Source organism: Mytilus edulis, chromosome 8 (genome assembly GCF_963676685.1).
Source record: "Mytilus edulis chromosome 8, xbMytEdul2.2, whole genome shotgun sequence".
NCBI lineage: Eukaryota > Metazoa > Mollusca > Bivalvia > Mytilida > Mytilidae > Mytilus > Mytilus edulis.
The window spans coordinates 28,800,340-28,817,253 of record NC_092351.1 but is presented as its reverse complement, the minus strand read 5'-3'; the positions used below and the strand labels follow the sequence as shown (position 1 = coordinate 28,817,253).

The window sequence follows — 16,914 nt, the reverse complement described above, 5'->3', positions numbered from 1 at the left end:
AAATGAATTCAAAGATTTTATAGCATAATTCTACTCTTAAACTAAATCCAGAATTAACTTTTGTCCTTTGCGGAGTGAGTTAAATGTGTGAACGAGGTCAAAGTTCATAAGTCAATATATTCAACAACATTTGAAGATGAATGGTATGAAAACCTGTTAACTTCATAAGACTTTTCTCATATTAGTAAGTAATAAATCATTAAATGAAAATGAATACTAAAATTAACTGTATATATTTGTCGTTGACCACTGCTTTTTATTTGAGAAATTCCAAGAGAAGCTTTCGTTTCAAACCCGTTTCAAGTCAATTGCCATTGCATGAACATGTTGAACTGTTGAATGATCTTGAATGGTTATATAATTCTCTTCATATTTTTAACATTTGTCTCTTAATAAGTCCATCTTCATTGTATGTAGTCCCAGGTCCTATTTGGTCCTGAATAAACTATTAATTTCTCATGATACACATGCATAAACATGAATAAAATACATTTGATTTAGAACTGCTTTTTATAGACCGCAACAATTTAAAAAAATTTGGTGTATATTGGCTACGAACTTATGTAACATTCAAGTGCAACTTCGGTTTTAAAAATTATTTAAGAATTGAATGCTTCTTTTTGTAAATTTATTGGGGTGTAAAAGCGTTGACCGAAGTACATTTTGTATGAAGCGCGGAAGCGCTTCATTCTAAAAATGTACGCACGGTCAACGCTTTTACAACCCTATAAAGTTACAAAAAGAAGCATTCAATACTTATAATTACATTTTTTTAGCTATGATCATGAAAACACGAATTTTATATATTTTAATATTCAATTCACCTGTGCACTTTATTGTTGGAGCACGTGTTATCATGAGTGAAAAGTTGTATTGAGCAATGCAACTGCTTACGGAATAACACGTGATGTGCAGTTAGCCAATCAGAATAAAATATTATAATGAAACATACATCTAATGTAATTATTTGTCAATAATTCAACATTTTGAGCAAAGGAAATGTATTTATACTAGATTAAGAATATCTACTCTCTGGTAGATACTAGGGTACTCTTCAACACGAATTTGTCTCTGGTGCACCTCAGGTGAGGTTGAGGATGAAGTTCATTTTTTATTTAAATGTGACACTCATTTATTAAAAAGAGAGGAATTGATGCAAAATATATTAAGATCATGTCCAAACTTTCAAAATTTACATATTGATAACAAATTAATTTGGATAATGAATAATGAGGATCCCAATGTACTATTTGCATTTTATAAATATATAGAAGATACTAAGAATTGAAGGACAACTTAATCTGCAATAACTAATTCATTATAACTTTTTAATATGAATTTGGATACCCTGTTAAGCCTGCACAGATCATAAGAAGAATTTCAAATTCTCTGGCACCGTCCCTTGATGATCCTTGCTGGCTGGACACAGAATCTATAATCTTAAAATATGTTTTTATGCCCCACCTACAATAGTAGAGGGGCTTTATGTTTTCTGGTCTGTGCGTCTGTTCGTCCGTCTGTCCATTCGTTCGTCTGTCTGTTCGTCCGTCTGTTCGTTCGTCCGTCTGTTCGTTCGTCCGTCTGTCCCGCTTCAGGTTAAAGTTTTTGGTCAAGGTAGTTTTTGATGAAGTTGAAGTCCAATCAACTTGAAACTTTGTACACATGTTCTTATTGATATTATCTTTATAATTTTAATGCCTAATTATATTTTTTATCCAATTTCACGGTCCATTGAACATGGAAAATGATAGTGCGAGTGGGGCATTCGTGTACTTTGGACACGTTCTTGTTAAAACATATTTTAATAATTTAGGAGTTTGACTTATCTGCATTAAGTACAAGTAGGGACTTCCCTTTAAGCACCGACTCTTGGTGCTTTCTGCAGATAAGTCATATTAAATATCCTTTATTAAATATATACTTGTTATTTGCAGTATACCACATAGTCAAATGTACGAGTGCTTAATTGTTGTTTTTTTTGGTTATTTTTTTTATATTGAGATTTCTCCGCACAAACTACTAATGCCTCATGTTTGTCTTTTCAAAGTGAAAATACACTTACCGGTTGCACTTGAGTCAAGGTCAACATAGTATTCATTGAATAATAATACATTGCTACTATTTTGTTGAGTGTATTTTCTGTGGTATATTATTTTATTTTATTATTTTTATAACACTTGTTACATATCTTTTATTGTTTGTGTATTGCATATGTTATTGTTTATAATAATATTGTCTGTATGCTATATGCCCTCCTGGGGTCCTAATTTGGTAAATAAAAATATTCTATTCTATTCTATTCTATTCTATTGGTATCACATCGTCAGCATCGGTGGCAGCGTTGTTGTCGTCATCAGCATCGTCCGTTGACAAATTGTTTCCAGATAATAACTTCAGTATAAGTCAATAGAAATCAATAAAATTTTAACAGAAGGTTTAGAACCACTAAAGGAAGTTTTGGATTGATTGTGGGGGTTATGGTCCCAACTGTTTAGGAATTAAAGGCCAAAAAGGGGACCCAAAATATGCATTTTTGTAGTTTTCAAACAATAACTTGTGTTTAAGTGTATGAATCTCTCTTAAATTATACCACAAGTTTCCATACCATGAAGGGATAGTTAGTACTGACTTTGGGAGGTTATGACTCAAAATGTTTTGGAATAAGGGGCAAAAATAGGGGGAAAACTAGGTTTTTCTGGTCAATGGACAATCAAGACAATTTAAAAGCAGTGTAAGGGAGGTAATTCAAAAACATTTAACATACAATGTTGGGTATGTTTGTATTTACCTCCCTTACACTACTTGTAAATAATGTATAAAGAAATGTCAGGTTTTGGACTAATTGCGAAAAAAAGGGGGGTGTGGTAGTTTTCAAAAAACAAAATTGAAAATTTTGAAGAAGAAATCTTTAATTGCACAATATTGTGCAATAGATTTGTAAGATCTTGACATTTGTTTTGTGTAACAAACCCATATTATGTCAAAAATTTGATCACAATCCAAATTTAGAGCTGTATCAAGCTTGAATGTTTTGTCCATACTTGCCCCAACTGTTCAGCGTTCAACCTCTGTGGTCGTATAAAGCTGTGCCCTGCGGAGCACCTGGTTGAGACATGATTTACAGAATCATTTGATGAATCTTTTTCCTTGTATTTTGAATAAATTAGGTGTTAATCAGGTCTGTGATTGTTTCTGTTCCATTTATTCCAAATTTCTATAGACTTGGTATGATTTAGATCTTGACAGTTATATAGAATACATAATGGAAAGGGACAACAACCAAATCAAAAGAGTAGAAAATAGCACAAGGCTATCATTGAGTCTTCATGCAATGCTGCGAGAAAATTCTGTACCCAGAGACTTGAATCAGCTGTCCCATCACCAATAATGTTTACTACTTCACCAACATGGATGCCACAATTAACTATGAAGACTTGTCTGTTATTGAACCTCTAATTGTCTTTGATGACTGAGGTCATTGGGTTACTGCTCATTGATCAGTATACCCAAATTTTCCTTGTACAATGTATTGGCATCACTATAATTTTTTGCAGTAATAGTTTTCAGCTACCTTACAATTTTTTTTATGTTTAATTATTTTACATTTCAGATATAGACCAGAGAAGATGACTGATACAGATTTACATGAGGCATGTGGTGTGTTTGGATGTGTAGCTACAGGTGCTTGGCCAACACAGTTAGACGTGGCTCATACTATTTATCTTGGTTTAGTTGGCTTACAACACAGGTAAGATTAACAAAATTATGAAATGTGGAGGGGTCATAAAAAGATTTTTATGCCCCATTTATGGGCATTATGTTTTCTGGTTTGTCATGCCTGTGGGTCCGCTAGTTTGTTCGTTTGTCAGTCTGTCTCGCTTGACAGGTTAAAGTTTTTGGTCAAGGTATATTTTAATGAAGTTGAGGTCCAATCAACTTGAAACTTGATCTTTCTAATTTTAATGCCAAAATTTAGATTTTGACCCCAATTTTACGGTCCACTGAACATAGAAAATGATAGTGCAAGTGGGGCATCTGTGTACTATGGACACATTCTTGTTCTGCTGTGTATAGGGCATGGTCCATTTTGGCAGTAACATTCTTTTCTGGTCAATTTTAAATAAATGTGATTCTTTCTTATATTACCATTTAAATTTAAATATTTTTTTTCATCATTGGGTTGCTGCCCTTTGGATAAATGTAAATTAATTATAAGGTTTAGATAGAAGGACTACATATATAAATCCATTTAATACAGAGGACAAGAGAGTGCTGGTATTGTAACTAGTTTGGGTGCTGAGGATTCCAAGTTTAAAACCAAGAAAGGTATGGGACTGGTAACACATATCTATGCAGAGGAAGACATTGCAAAGTTGAAAGGCAATATAGGAATTGGTCATACCAGGTACTCCACACAGGGAGAGTCTGAGATACAGAATATACAGCCATTTGTTGTAGAAACAGAACATGGTCTGATAGCTGTAGCTCATAATGGAGAACTGGTGAATGCTAAATCATTAAAGAAAAAGGTATGGTAAATGTAGTGTTATAACATTATATCATTTTATAAACAAAATTCTTTATATTGCAATGTTACATGGAAAAGGTAAATGAAATAAAAATTAGAGAATTAAAATATATCCATTTCCACTTTGGAAAATTTTTTTGGAATATCGACAGTAGATTGTTACCAAAAATGTTCAAAAGATGTCAAGTCTATCACATGCACAGCTTATGTTGGAACTTGGCACCAACAACAATCTTTTTAAAGTTAGTCAATTTCCATTGTTGATAAAAGTTTTACAGATTTAAAAAGTCTTTTCCTGAACAGTCTGAGGCTGGATAAAGAATTACAATAAAAAATATACAAAAGCTGTGATAAAAAATTGTGAGTCAAAAAAAAACTCACAATCTTATTTTTATAACACTTTGGCCAAAAAAGTAGGAAAAGACTATCAAAAGTCTACAAAACACTATGTCATGTATGTGGAAAACTTTAGACTGAGTAACTTATGTTTTTGTATGCTTTTATTGACTAGAAGTACTATACATATGCTTTTATTGACTAGAAGTACTATACATATATTTAATGGTAAAAAAATTGAATTACTGATATAACTAGTGATCATAAAAATATTTATAAATTTACTTTTCAGTTGTTAAGGCATGGTGTTGGTTTATCCACAGGATCAGACAGTGAGCTTATAACACAGTTATTAACACATTTACCTGAGTGTGGAGAACCACAAGGTCTTGTCAACTGGGTAGGCAGGTATGTGCCTTTCAATTCACTGACTCATCTAGAATTTCAATAGCATACTACCTGGTTAATATTATAACCAAAAAAAGTAACTTATTGTTTTGCTTAACGGAGTCAAAGGTATGCTGTTTCCGGCAACGGCGGCGGCGTCAACAATGTATTAGTTTGTGATTAGGTCTAGTTTATGGTGAACCACTAGTCAGTGGTAAGTCAAAGATATTTGGTATGCAGTTGTATAAACATTGGCATATCTCGTTTCAATGGAATTTATTTGGCCCCTCTCCCGCAGTCATGGTCTATTGACTTTAAAACTTTTGCTTAGTTTTCATTTATAAGTTTGTGATTTGGTCAGTTTATTGGGAACCACTAGTGATAAGTAAATTATATTTGGTATGCATTTGTATAATCATTGGCATATCTCATTTCCATGGAAATTATTTGGCCCCACCCCCTCAGTCATGGTCAATTGACTTTGAAACTTGCTTAAGTTTTCATGATAAATTTGTGGTAATATTGGTTTATGGGGAACCACTAGTGATAGGTCAATGATTTTTGGTATACAGTTGTATTAGCATCGGCACATCTCATTTCCATGGAGATTATTTTACCCTGACCATCAGTTATGGTTTACTGACTTAGAAATTTTGCTTAGTTTACATGTATTAGTTTGTGTTTATGTTTGTTTAAAGGGAACTACTTGTGATAAGTCAATGGTATTTGGTATGCAGTTGTATAAGTATTGCACATCTCATTTCTAAGGAGATTGTTTAGTCATGTACCTTCAGTCATGGTTCATTGACTATGAATTTTTACAAAACTTACATAATATAGTGTTGCTATTATAATTTCAACATTTGCATTATCAAAATTACAAAAAAGCAAGACATATCTCTGTGATAACAGTTTATTTTATACAGCCTCCTATTTGTCATTTTAATATTCACATTGGGGCAATATGATCTCAAAGTAAACAAAACATTCATAGCTGTGTTTACATTGGAGTTTACCCAACACCATTATTTTGTCAATTTAAATATTGAGTTATCTGCCCCTATATTTCCAAAATTGACTAATTCCTTTCAAAGGAGTAGGTCCGGTAAGGACCGATTTTGGCCTCAAATTTCAGGTTCATCTGACGAAAGATTTTGACCACTTTTTAAACCCTTAAGTGTCTATTTTATTTGAATTAATTAGTTTATGTGAAAGATTTAAACAGATTTAGTCATTAAAAACGATCCGATTCAAGCTCAAGTATGAAAAATCTACCTAATATGCCGAAAAATGTCACTTTTCAGATGGTTTTTGGTAAAAATGAAAGTGGCCTCATCCGTGTTCATCCTCAACCTTTATATATGTTATGTATTATCATAAAATACAACTTACATTTCAATATTAAGGATGAACAGGAATGCGGCCAATTTCGTTTTACACGAAAACCGTCTAAAATTTAACTAAAATGCTAGAATTATGAGGATTTCAGTAATTTAGCATGACTTAATGGTGCTAGTACCAGATATATGTGCATTGTATTGTCAAAAACAGCCCATATTTATGTAGCAGAAGCATCCTACTGTCCAATGAATAACTAAAGGTTTACATTTTAACACTTTGGTAAAACTGCTATATTTTGGGGCTAAAAAGGGGTCTTACTGAACCTACTCCTTTGAAATGAAAATTAAACATTGTTTAACAGGTTTTAGTGTCGAAAGTTTTATAAAATCTTTATATATTATATACTTATGGTGCTGATCCCTAGACTTCTCAAGCTCTAGCGGTGATGGTTATCTGATAAAAGTCAGCCTGTTTTTCAACTAATTGCAGTTTTTCACAAATGAAAATTTTGTCTATTACCGTTAATTATGAATATATTGGAAAATAATTTGGTCTATTTATAGAATAAAAAGAATCATGGCAGAAACTCTGACATCATACTCTTTAGTAATCATGCATCATGATAAGATCTATGCTCTGAGAGATCCCTTTGGAAACCGTCCACTGTGTATAGGTAAACTGTATCCTGCAGCAGCATTCTCTGGGAAGAAAGTAATATCAGATGATGATGTTGACGGATGGGTGGTATCATCAGAATCATGTAATTTCAACAGTATGGGGGCTAGATATTACAGAGAAGTTTTACCTGGTAAGTACCTATTAGCAATTTTTTTGCATTTTTAAATTATTGTTGAATTTTAGCTGCAAGTCATAATATGCAACTTATTATTTAGTGGGTGCAATATTACATTAAAGCAAAATTTGAATATATTTTTTTAAGACGTATATATGTACTTATGTCAACATTACTTTTATACATTATACTGATAGAAGCAATTTTAGGTACGAGACAGGATTCTGCGGAACAGTTAAAAAATTTACAAATTTTTATTATAAATATGTAATACCACAAAATAGTGTTTTGGATGGATATAATGGTTTACTTCTGTCTGTTTATAACATATTTCTGTTGCATTTATCCCATCAGATGAAGATGATTGTTTATGTGTGGCACCAAACTTTAGGATTGTTATGCCATGTTTTCATTTGCTTAAAACTCATAACTTGTTCATGGGTATCATAAGTGAGCAACATCTCACAGTACAACTTTTTAAGTTAAAACCAAAATATGTTGCATCTTGATTGAACAAATGAACTCTATTTATTTTGTAGGAGAAGTTATAGAACTAAGTAAAGAGGGTGTTAAGTCAGTGTATATAGCTCCAAGACCAAACAAGGCACCACCTGCATTCTGTATATTTATTTTGTAGGAGAAATTATAGAACTAAGTAAAGAGGGTGTTAAGTCAGTGTATATAGCTCCAAGACCAAACAAGGCACCACCTGCATTCTGTATATTTATTTTGTAGGAGAAGTTATAGAACTAAGTAAAGAGGGTGTTAAGTCAGTGTATATAGCTCCAAGACCAAACAAGGCACCACCTGCATTCTGTATATTTATTTTGTAGGAGAAGTTATAGAACTAAGTAAAGAGGGTGTTAAGTCAGTGTATATAGCTCCAAGACCAAACAAGGCACCACCTGCATTCTGTATATTTATTTTGTAGGAGAAGTTATAGAACTTAGTAAAGAGGGTGTTAAGTCAGTGTATATAGCTCCAAGACCAAACAAGGCACCACCTGCATTCTGTATATTTATTTTGTAGGAGAAGTTATAGAACTTAGTAAAGAGGGTGTTAAGTCAGTGTATATAGCTCCAAGACCAAACAAGGCACCACCTGCATTCTGTATATTTATTTTGTAGGAGAAGTTATAGAACTAAGTAGAGAGGGTGTTAAGTCAGTGTATATAGCTCCAAGACCAAACAAGGCACCACCTGCATTCTGTATATTTATTTTGTAGGAGAAGTTATAGAACTAAGTAGAGAGGGTGTTAAGTCAGTGTATATAGCTCCAAGACCAAACAAGGCACCACCTGCATTCTGTATATTTATTTTGTAGGAGAAGTTATAGAACTAAGTAGAGAGGGTGTTAAGTCAGTGTATATAGCTCCAAGACCAAACAAGGCACCACCTGCATTCTGTATATTTATTTTGTAGGAGAAGTTATAGAACTAAGTAGAGAGGGTGTTAAGTCAGTGTATATAGCTCCAAGACCAAACAAGGCACCACCTGCATTCTGTATATTTATTTTGTAGGAGAAGTTATAGAACTAAGTAAAGAGGGTGTTAAGTCAGTGTATATAGCTCCAAGACCAAACAAGGCACCACCTGCATTCTGTATATTTATTTTGTAGGAGAAGTTATAGAACTCAGTAAAGAGGGTGTTAAGTCAGTTTATATAGCTCCAAGACCAAACAAGGCACCACCTGCATTTTGTATATTTGAGTATGTTTACTTTGCTAGAACTGACAGTACATTTGAAGGTTTGTTTTATAACTGTTTATGAAATTTTATTTTTAGAATATTAGCTGTAAAAGTCTTAAAACTAGGGAATGCTGGATTCATCATTTAATTTAAGGTGAATTCAGGAATCTACAACTCCTCATTAGAGAATGCTTTTAAAATACATAAGAATTATTGGGAAATAATGATAGGTGTATGTGCAGATGTCTGAAATACAAGCAGTAGGAAATATTAGGGAAAAAGTACAATTATAGGTGTTAATCTGAACTTTAAACCTTAGAAGAAAAAAACAATAAAAAATATGTATATTGCTATGTGATTATTGTTTTAAAAAATCTTATGGACATGATGGACAGGTTTATTGATGACTGTTTGCTTGATTTGAATTTTACTCTGTTTATGCAAGTGTTTTATGTTAATTTGAATTGAATAAGTTTTATATGAATATATACCTTTAATGGAAACTCATTTTACACTTGTAGGTCAGATGGTATATACTGTAAGACAGAGATGTGGTAGACAGCTGGCAGAAGAGGCTCCTGTCAATGTTGATATTGTCAGTACAGTACCAGAATCAGCTACACCTGCTGCACTGGCTTATGCAGAAAAGGTTTTAAAAAATTAAAAGATAAAAAAAATATAATTATTTGATGAAAACAATATGCAAGAAAATATAAAGATTAAATTGAAAAAAGTTCTGAATAAAAACAGATTGGATAGATCAAATTAAATCCCTTACAAAAAATCTTGTCTTATTTGCTCAGATACTCTGAACAACAAGATGGTGTCTTACAAATTACACCTTTCTGAGAAAAGTGGCAAGGCAATGGTTTTCTCCTCTGTATTGATTTACTTTTTTGTCATGTCTTATATGTTACACTACAATGTATGTAAAGTGACCTTATATTGTTTTCATCCTTGTTCTAGAGTCTCAGATGGATGTTTGTCACTTTGTCAATCATGCCACATCTCCTTATATTCATATTCAATCATACAATCATACTTATATTGATAAATAAGTTTACTAGAAAATGCTGTAAAATCTGGTAGAAATTCAGATTAATGTTAAATTATACATTTACCAGTAATATTTAGATCACCTAATTTTGTACTATTTTCTTATATTTAACTTCAGCTTGGAATTCCATATGGTGAAGTTTTCTGCAAAAACAGATACATAGGAAGAACTTTCATACAGCCAAATATGAGACAGAGGAAGCTGGGTGTGGCTAAAAAGTTTGGTGTACTGACAGAAAATTTCCGTGGAAAAAGAGTTGTACTTATAGATGATTCCATTGTTAGAGGTGTCACAATGGTACCAATTGTCAAACTACTTCGAGCTGAAGGAGCTGCAGAGGTGAATTAGGGAATCTAATTTGTATAAATTTTGTGGGTGTAGATTGAGATTACTGTAGAAATGTTAATTTTCGTGGGGTTAAAATTTCATGGTTTTGTCTCTATATAAGATTTCATTGGGATCTAATTTCGTGGTTTCCAGTAAATGGAAGTGATATTATATGTAGGTTAAATTTTCATGGATGTTTTAATTTCATGGACATATTCTTTTCACGAAATAAACTAAATTAAATCCTCTATGAAAATTTCTGCTTTTACAGTATATATTGAAATTGCTTACTTTTGACATACTGATCAAGTGATGACCCTGAACATTGGAATTTTTTTTTTATGAAAATCTCCTATTCTTTTTATATCCTCTTTTGATACTTGGTACTATTTGGTAAAATGAGTACTATAGATTCAGTGAACTTATGTGTTTAAACAAATAATGGCTATGGGAGGAGAAATACAGGTTATTCAGTTTGTTTTTCAATTTCATACACAGAAATAAAAATATTTTTATTTAATGATTCAATTTTTTTTCAGATTCATATAAGAATTGCATCACCACCAATCAAGTATCCATGTTACATGGGCATTAATATCCCAACATTTCAAGAACTTGTAGCTAATGTAGTTCCTCTGGAAGATATGCCAGCACATTTTGGTAGGTAGAACTTGAAGTTTCTCAAATTAAATTCTTCATTTGAAATGTGCATTTTTACTTAAGTTTCTTTTTTAAACAATTGTGATATATAATAAAAAGACCATTGTTTAATCTTCACAATACTACCAAAGTACATTTTACTATTCCAATGAAAGAAAATAGGTTGGTATGAACAGCATCTGACATCTCAGTCTAATGTATTATATTATGAAAAATTGGGACACATCGAAGGGAACTAAATTGTAACAGACCATTATTGAATATGGATCCGTAGAGGGCTAGTAAATTTCATAGGGGGGTCATGACATCACGTCTACTGTTAATGGTGACGTCATCTATTAATGTTGGGTACGGACCATAGAGGGTGAATAAAATCCTCTATGGATCCGTTTGGGGTCAGTAGCAAACCATATAACTAATAATGTGCTTGGTTAAATTGCTAACAGGCACAATACCAAGTCAGATCTTTATAACAAATCATTTTATCACATTTTTCATGAATTATCTCCTTTTAGGTACACATTTGATTTTCCTTGAACTTATATCATTATGCTAGATATATTCTTGATTACAGGTGCTGACAGTTTACAGTATTTATCAGTGGATGGATTGAAGAAAGCAGTAAGAGAAGGGATAAAGAATCCTAATGGTTCAGTGGGGCATTGTGTAGCATGTTTAACAGGGGAATACCCTGTCAAGTGTGATGACTGGTAGATGTAATTCAACTAGCATTGGAATTAAATTATGTTGATGGTTATGCTTACATTATTAGGGTTCGTGTCAATATGTTATTTTGGGGGAAAGTCTCTAAGAAAATATATGTAAGATAAAGATAGTTCTAAAATTTTCCAATCTCAAAAGATAAAATAAATATTATTATTAAGATATAAACAATGTTGCCTGTCTACAGAGAGAGAGAATTGCAAGTATTAACAAATTGAGAGATGAATAAAGTTTCCTCTGTTATTAATAGAAACGAAATGAAATTACTTATTAGAAGTATAAGTTTCGTGAAAGATTGTTTGATATGTTTACTGTATCTGTAAGGGTTGCTACTCACAATTTCATACATCGCAGCAATGATTTGCAATTTGCTACATTGTTTATAATAAGTGCTGCATGAAAGACTATTTATGTTCCATGACCTTATTGAATTTGGGTAAAATGACAATTATGCCAAGTTAACAAACAACATGTTATCACAAGCAATGCTTGACGGTCCTTTAGAATAAATGCATCTTTCTGAACCCATTGAAAAGTTTTTTCTTTGTGTTTTGTATCTGTAATTATTTTTTCATCTTGCATGTGCCTCAATTGAATTGTAATGAGAGTTTGTAAATAATGTATCAAATTATAAGTGATTGAAAGTTGTTTAGTTTACACTAAGTTTACATCACTAAGTGCTATATACATATTTCATATTTTTTTATTTTGTATTTGTTTTTATGAAAATGATATTGATGTATATATTATGCAGAATATAGATATGGTTTGAACATATATGATATAAATATGTGACTGTCACTACTGTGTAAGTATCATTATTTGTGCAATGCCAAATTTTCCAATAAGTGGATGTAACGACTATTTGTGTCAAAATGTGGTTAGACAAGTTTACATAGAACAGTAATTTCAGAAAATAATGAAAATAACTAGATGTTTATATTCCTAGAATTTTCATAGGTGGTTCTTCTCTTTCCCCAGTTTTGACACAGAATTTGATTAAGTTTTACATTTTCACAAACATAAATTGATACTTGATAAATCTTTGGCTTAATATGAAATTCATGGTGACTGAAATCTTTGTATACAAATGACCGCATAATTTTGTTTGGTTTCAAATAATGCTATGATGTCGTTGTCTTGTGTTGTCCAAAGACACATTTGGTTTTTGGTCAATAACTTAAGTTAAAGTGAATGGTTCTTTATAAAATTTAATAAGAAGGTTCAATACCACAAAAGGAAAGTTGAGATTATATTAGGGAATGATGGTCACAAACGTTAAGTAATAAGTGGCCCTAAATGGGCCCAAAACAAGCATTTTTCAAGTTTCATGATACTAACTTGTGTAGTTTATAAAGTATTTCAATTGGTCTGAAATTTTACTGCAATATTTAATACCACAAGAAGAAGGTCAGAATCATTTTGGGGGTTATGGAATTAAGGGCAAAAAACAAACATTTTTGCAGTTTCTATACAATAATTTGTGTGAAGTATAGTCGTGAAGACATGTATTTGTAAATCATCTTTGTTTGGAACAAACTATTTACAAAGAAGAACATTTCTATTTTCATCAATTTCGAATCTGATTTGTTTTACATATTTTTTTATTTTCCATTTAACACTTATTATTCAGTAAATCTGTTTTGAATATTATGTTTTTTTTTAATCTCAATTTAATCATTGTTGTTTTTGCAAAATGTCAATGAATTATATCATTATATTTGTTGAATCTCAATTTAGTTATGTTATATTTGCTTGATCTCAATTTTACTGCATAAAATTAACTGAATGTCAATGTAATGCATTATATTTACTATATCTGAATTTACTATGTCATTATATATTAGCTGAATCTCAATTTGCTATTATTTTTTTTTTATTATTTTATAAATATCCCTTATACATATTTTGTCATTTAAGAATATCAGTTCTCATTAGAATTAACATGTATAACATTTGTTAGAATGATATTCATGTGTGAATATATGCCATTGTTTGTTGGATATCTTAATTTCTCACTTTGCATAACACAATATTAAATATTATAATACTGTAGGGAAATATCCCCTTTATTTATGCAATTTGACTGGTTACCCTGACAGGGGGTTGGGTCTCATACCCAGATGTGAACAAAAATGTGAACAAAAACCAAGATTACTATGGTAATTAATGCTAAGAGAGCAGGGTACTCCAGTATAAAATAATTATCATATGGATTTACATGGAATATGGGTTATATGCCTTATATCCCCTTGGCCTGACAGGGAATATAAAACACAGACAGGGAATATAACCCCATGTACCCTATGCCCTGTGATATCACATAACATAGTGTCTACAGCTTTTAAAGTTTTATGTTACATCTCTGCATTATTGATATCTCATACTAGAGGGAATAAATTAATACTATTTTCCATTATGTTAACTTCTTTTTTTAAATTCAAGATATCATCTTTATATAATGTAACATCACATTTGTTTGGAAAAGATCTTGTCTAGAACCACATTGAATCCATCTAATACATGTATGAAAAGCAATTATTCACAATAGTTTTTTTTATTTAATGAAAAGGTGCCATTTTGAAATCGCTCATTGCATGAAATTCAGATAGTGTGGTAGTGATGACAGATGAGTGAAGAAAGTGAGATTGTGTAAAAATAAACCATTAAGTTCAATGTTAATTAAATTATACAAATCTACCAGTGACCATGAATTGATAATGGGAACAGCCATATTTTAAGTTTTAACCAAATTTATGTTTACATATTTTTACTGTTTACAATTTTGTTTATTTTTATACCAAATAAATTTGATGAGAAATATTGTTGTTAATTTATGTTGTCACACTGGAATAAAAATAAAAAGATGTGATATGATTGCCAATGAAATAACTTTCCACCAGAGACCAATTAATGTAAAATTGATCAACTGTCGGTGACCTTGCAGATGTATAGCCTTTAACAATGAGCAAAATGAATACCGAAAAGCAAGCTATAAAAGGTCTTGACATGACTAACTTCAAAAAATTCACACAACAAAACAATTCATGTTCAAAACAACAAACAGAAGACAAATATGATATACAGCAACAAACAACATATAGAAGGTGACAGTTTTGTAATCACTTGATTTATCTTCCCCTTAACCTGGGACAGTGGTATACCAGCACATAGAACAAATAAACTAAAAATCAGTTAAAAAGGCTTGATTTGTCATATTGACAAAAAGCTCACAAAAGAAAACAACAACGGGTTCAAAGAACCTGATAAAACTAGTGTGTATCGCAGACAAATATCCATCAGTACACTCAATAATCAGCAAGTTTGATGTTTTGTTGCATAACCAGCAGATGACTAAAGATTAATGCAATGAATTAATCATACCCCACTTTAAAAAAGTAGGGGAATTATGTTTTACCGCTGTCTGTCCTACCGTCTGTCAGTCCATCCATCCATCTATCGATCCGTCCATTCGTCCGTCTGTCCCATGAATATTTTTCTTTGTTTATTCTAAGGAACAACAATACAAGGATTTCTGAAATTTGGTTTCAGGGTTTATAAGTCAGCTATACCGTGTAATGCGTTTTCAGATTAACCACTCAACAACTTCCTGTTTACTGAACACATGTATCATTTTACACATGATCGCCAGGTTGAAAATTTTCGTCACATTTTCTCAGGAACAATACAAAAATTTCTGAAATTTGGTTTCAGGTTTTCTATAAGTCAGCTTTACCCTGTGATGGGTTTTCAGATTCATCCCTCAACAACTTCCTGTTTCCCAAACACTTGTATCATTTTACACATGATAGCCAAGTTAAAAATTTAGTCACATTTTTCTTAGGAACTACAATACAAGGATTTCTGATATTTGGTTTCAGGTTTTATATAAGTCAGCTATACCCTGTGATGTGTTTTCAGATTCAATTCTCAAACACTTCCTGTTTACCGAACACTTGTATCATTTTACACATAATAGCCAAGTTGAAAGTTTTCATCACATTTTTCTCAGAAACTACAATACAAAGACTTTTGAAATTTGGTTTCAGGTTTTAAAATAGTCAGCTATACCCTGTGATGTGTTTTCAGATTCAATTCTCAACCATTTCCTGTTTACCAAAAACTTGTATCATTTTACACATGATAGCCAAGTTGAAATTTTTCTCAGAAACTACAATACAAAGATTTTTGAAATTTGATTTCAGGGTTCATATAAGTCAGCTATACTGTGTAGTGCATTTTCAGATTCATCACTCAATAACTTCCTATTGACCGAAATATTTGGGCGGGGGTATCATCAGTGAGCAGTAGCTCACAGTTTCACTTGTTATAATAGCTACATGTATCTATGAAGAGTATATTCTCTAAAAATATATATTATAGACTACCCTTGGGACAGCAGTATTTACTTCCAACATTGGTGTAGCCCTTGCCTGCAGCTCTTACATTATCCATATTTTAGTCAATTCTACTGTCCCCTGGGCAATCTATGAAATATATCAGGCAAATACACTCTTCATTAGTAGCTTCTGTGAATAAAAGAGGAATTTGCAGTTGTTGCAAAACTCGTATAGGCATTTAGATAAATCTATCCTGGAGTTTGATTCTTTTTCACAATTGATTCAGGTTTTTTGGTAGATGTTTAACTCTGAGATAAGTTATGCTGTGCTTAGAATGTCACACTAAATTGTTTAGTCAGCTACAATATTTGAGATTTCTTTCCTAGGACAATTGGTTGAAACCAAGTCCAAGTTAAATCTAGTCTATCCAATGTAAAAATGTATTCTTACAGTCCCAAAAACTTTTTGGGAGCATATTTTCATCAATTTGTTGAGTATCCCTTGATGGATTGTTATAGTAAATCAAATATCTAGGTCACTGTTACTAAAAAAGATATCATTTAGTTCATTGTTGGATGGTAACTTCATTTTCATTTTTAACTCACCTGACCTGAATCACCTAATGTCCAAAGTCTGTTTAAAAAAAAACAAACAAAAAACCCAACAACATCTTGATTGTTTGCACACCGTAGTATACATATATCAGTTTTGGGTAGGCATAAAGATATGTACAAA

At 31.8% G+C, this 16,914-nt stretch overlaps 1 protein-coding gene across 1 annotated transcript; it reads left to right on the top strand.

Moving 5' to 3' along the window:
* Window positions 1-66: 66 nt before the first annotated feature.
* LOC139485295 (amidophosphoribosyltransferase-like) lies at window positions 67-14,660 on the top strand. The gene is made up of 10 exons (XM_071269698.1): window positions 67-184; window positions 3,611-3,748; window positions 4,259-4,529; window positions 5,157-5,272; window positions 7,156-7,400; window positions 9,003-9,131; window positions 9,594-9,721; window positions 10,247-10,468; window positions 10,996-11,116; window positions 11,691-14,660. Exons 2-10 carry the CDS (start codon window positions 3,627-3,629, stop codon window positions 11,828-11,830), a joined length of 1,494 nt encoding a protein of 497 aa, XP_071125799.1. The 5' UTR covers window positions 67-184; window positions 3,611-3,626; the 3' UTR covers window positions 11,831-14,660.
* The last annotated feature ends 2,254 nt before the right edge of the window (window positions 14,661-16,914 follow it).

Coding starts and splice junctions, on each gene's coding strand:
- LOC139485295 (XM_071269698.1), top strand. CDS start 3,627: ATGACTGATACAGATTTACATGAGGCATGTGGTGTGTTTGGATGTGTA. Junction 5,273..7,155: donor CTTGTCAACTGGGTAGGCAG/GTATGTGCCTTT, acceptor GTCTATTTATAG/AATAAAAAGAATCATGGCAG. Junction 11,117..11,690: donor AGATATGCCAGCACATTTTG/GTAGGTAGAACT, acceptor TCTTGATTACAG/GTGCTGACAGTTTACAGTAT.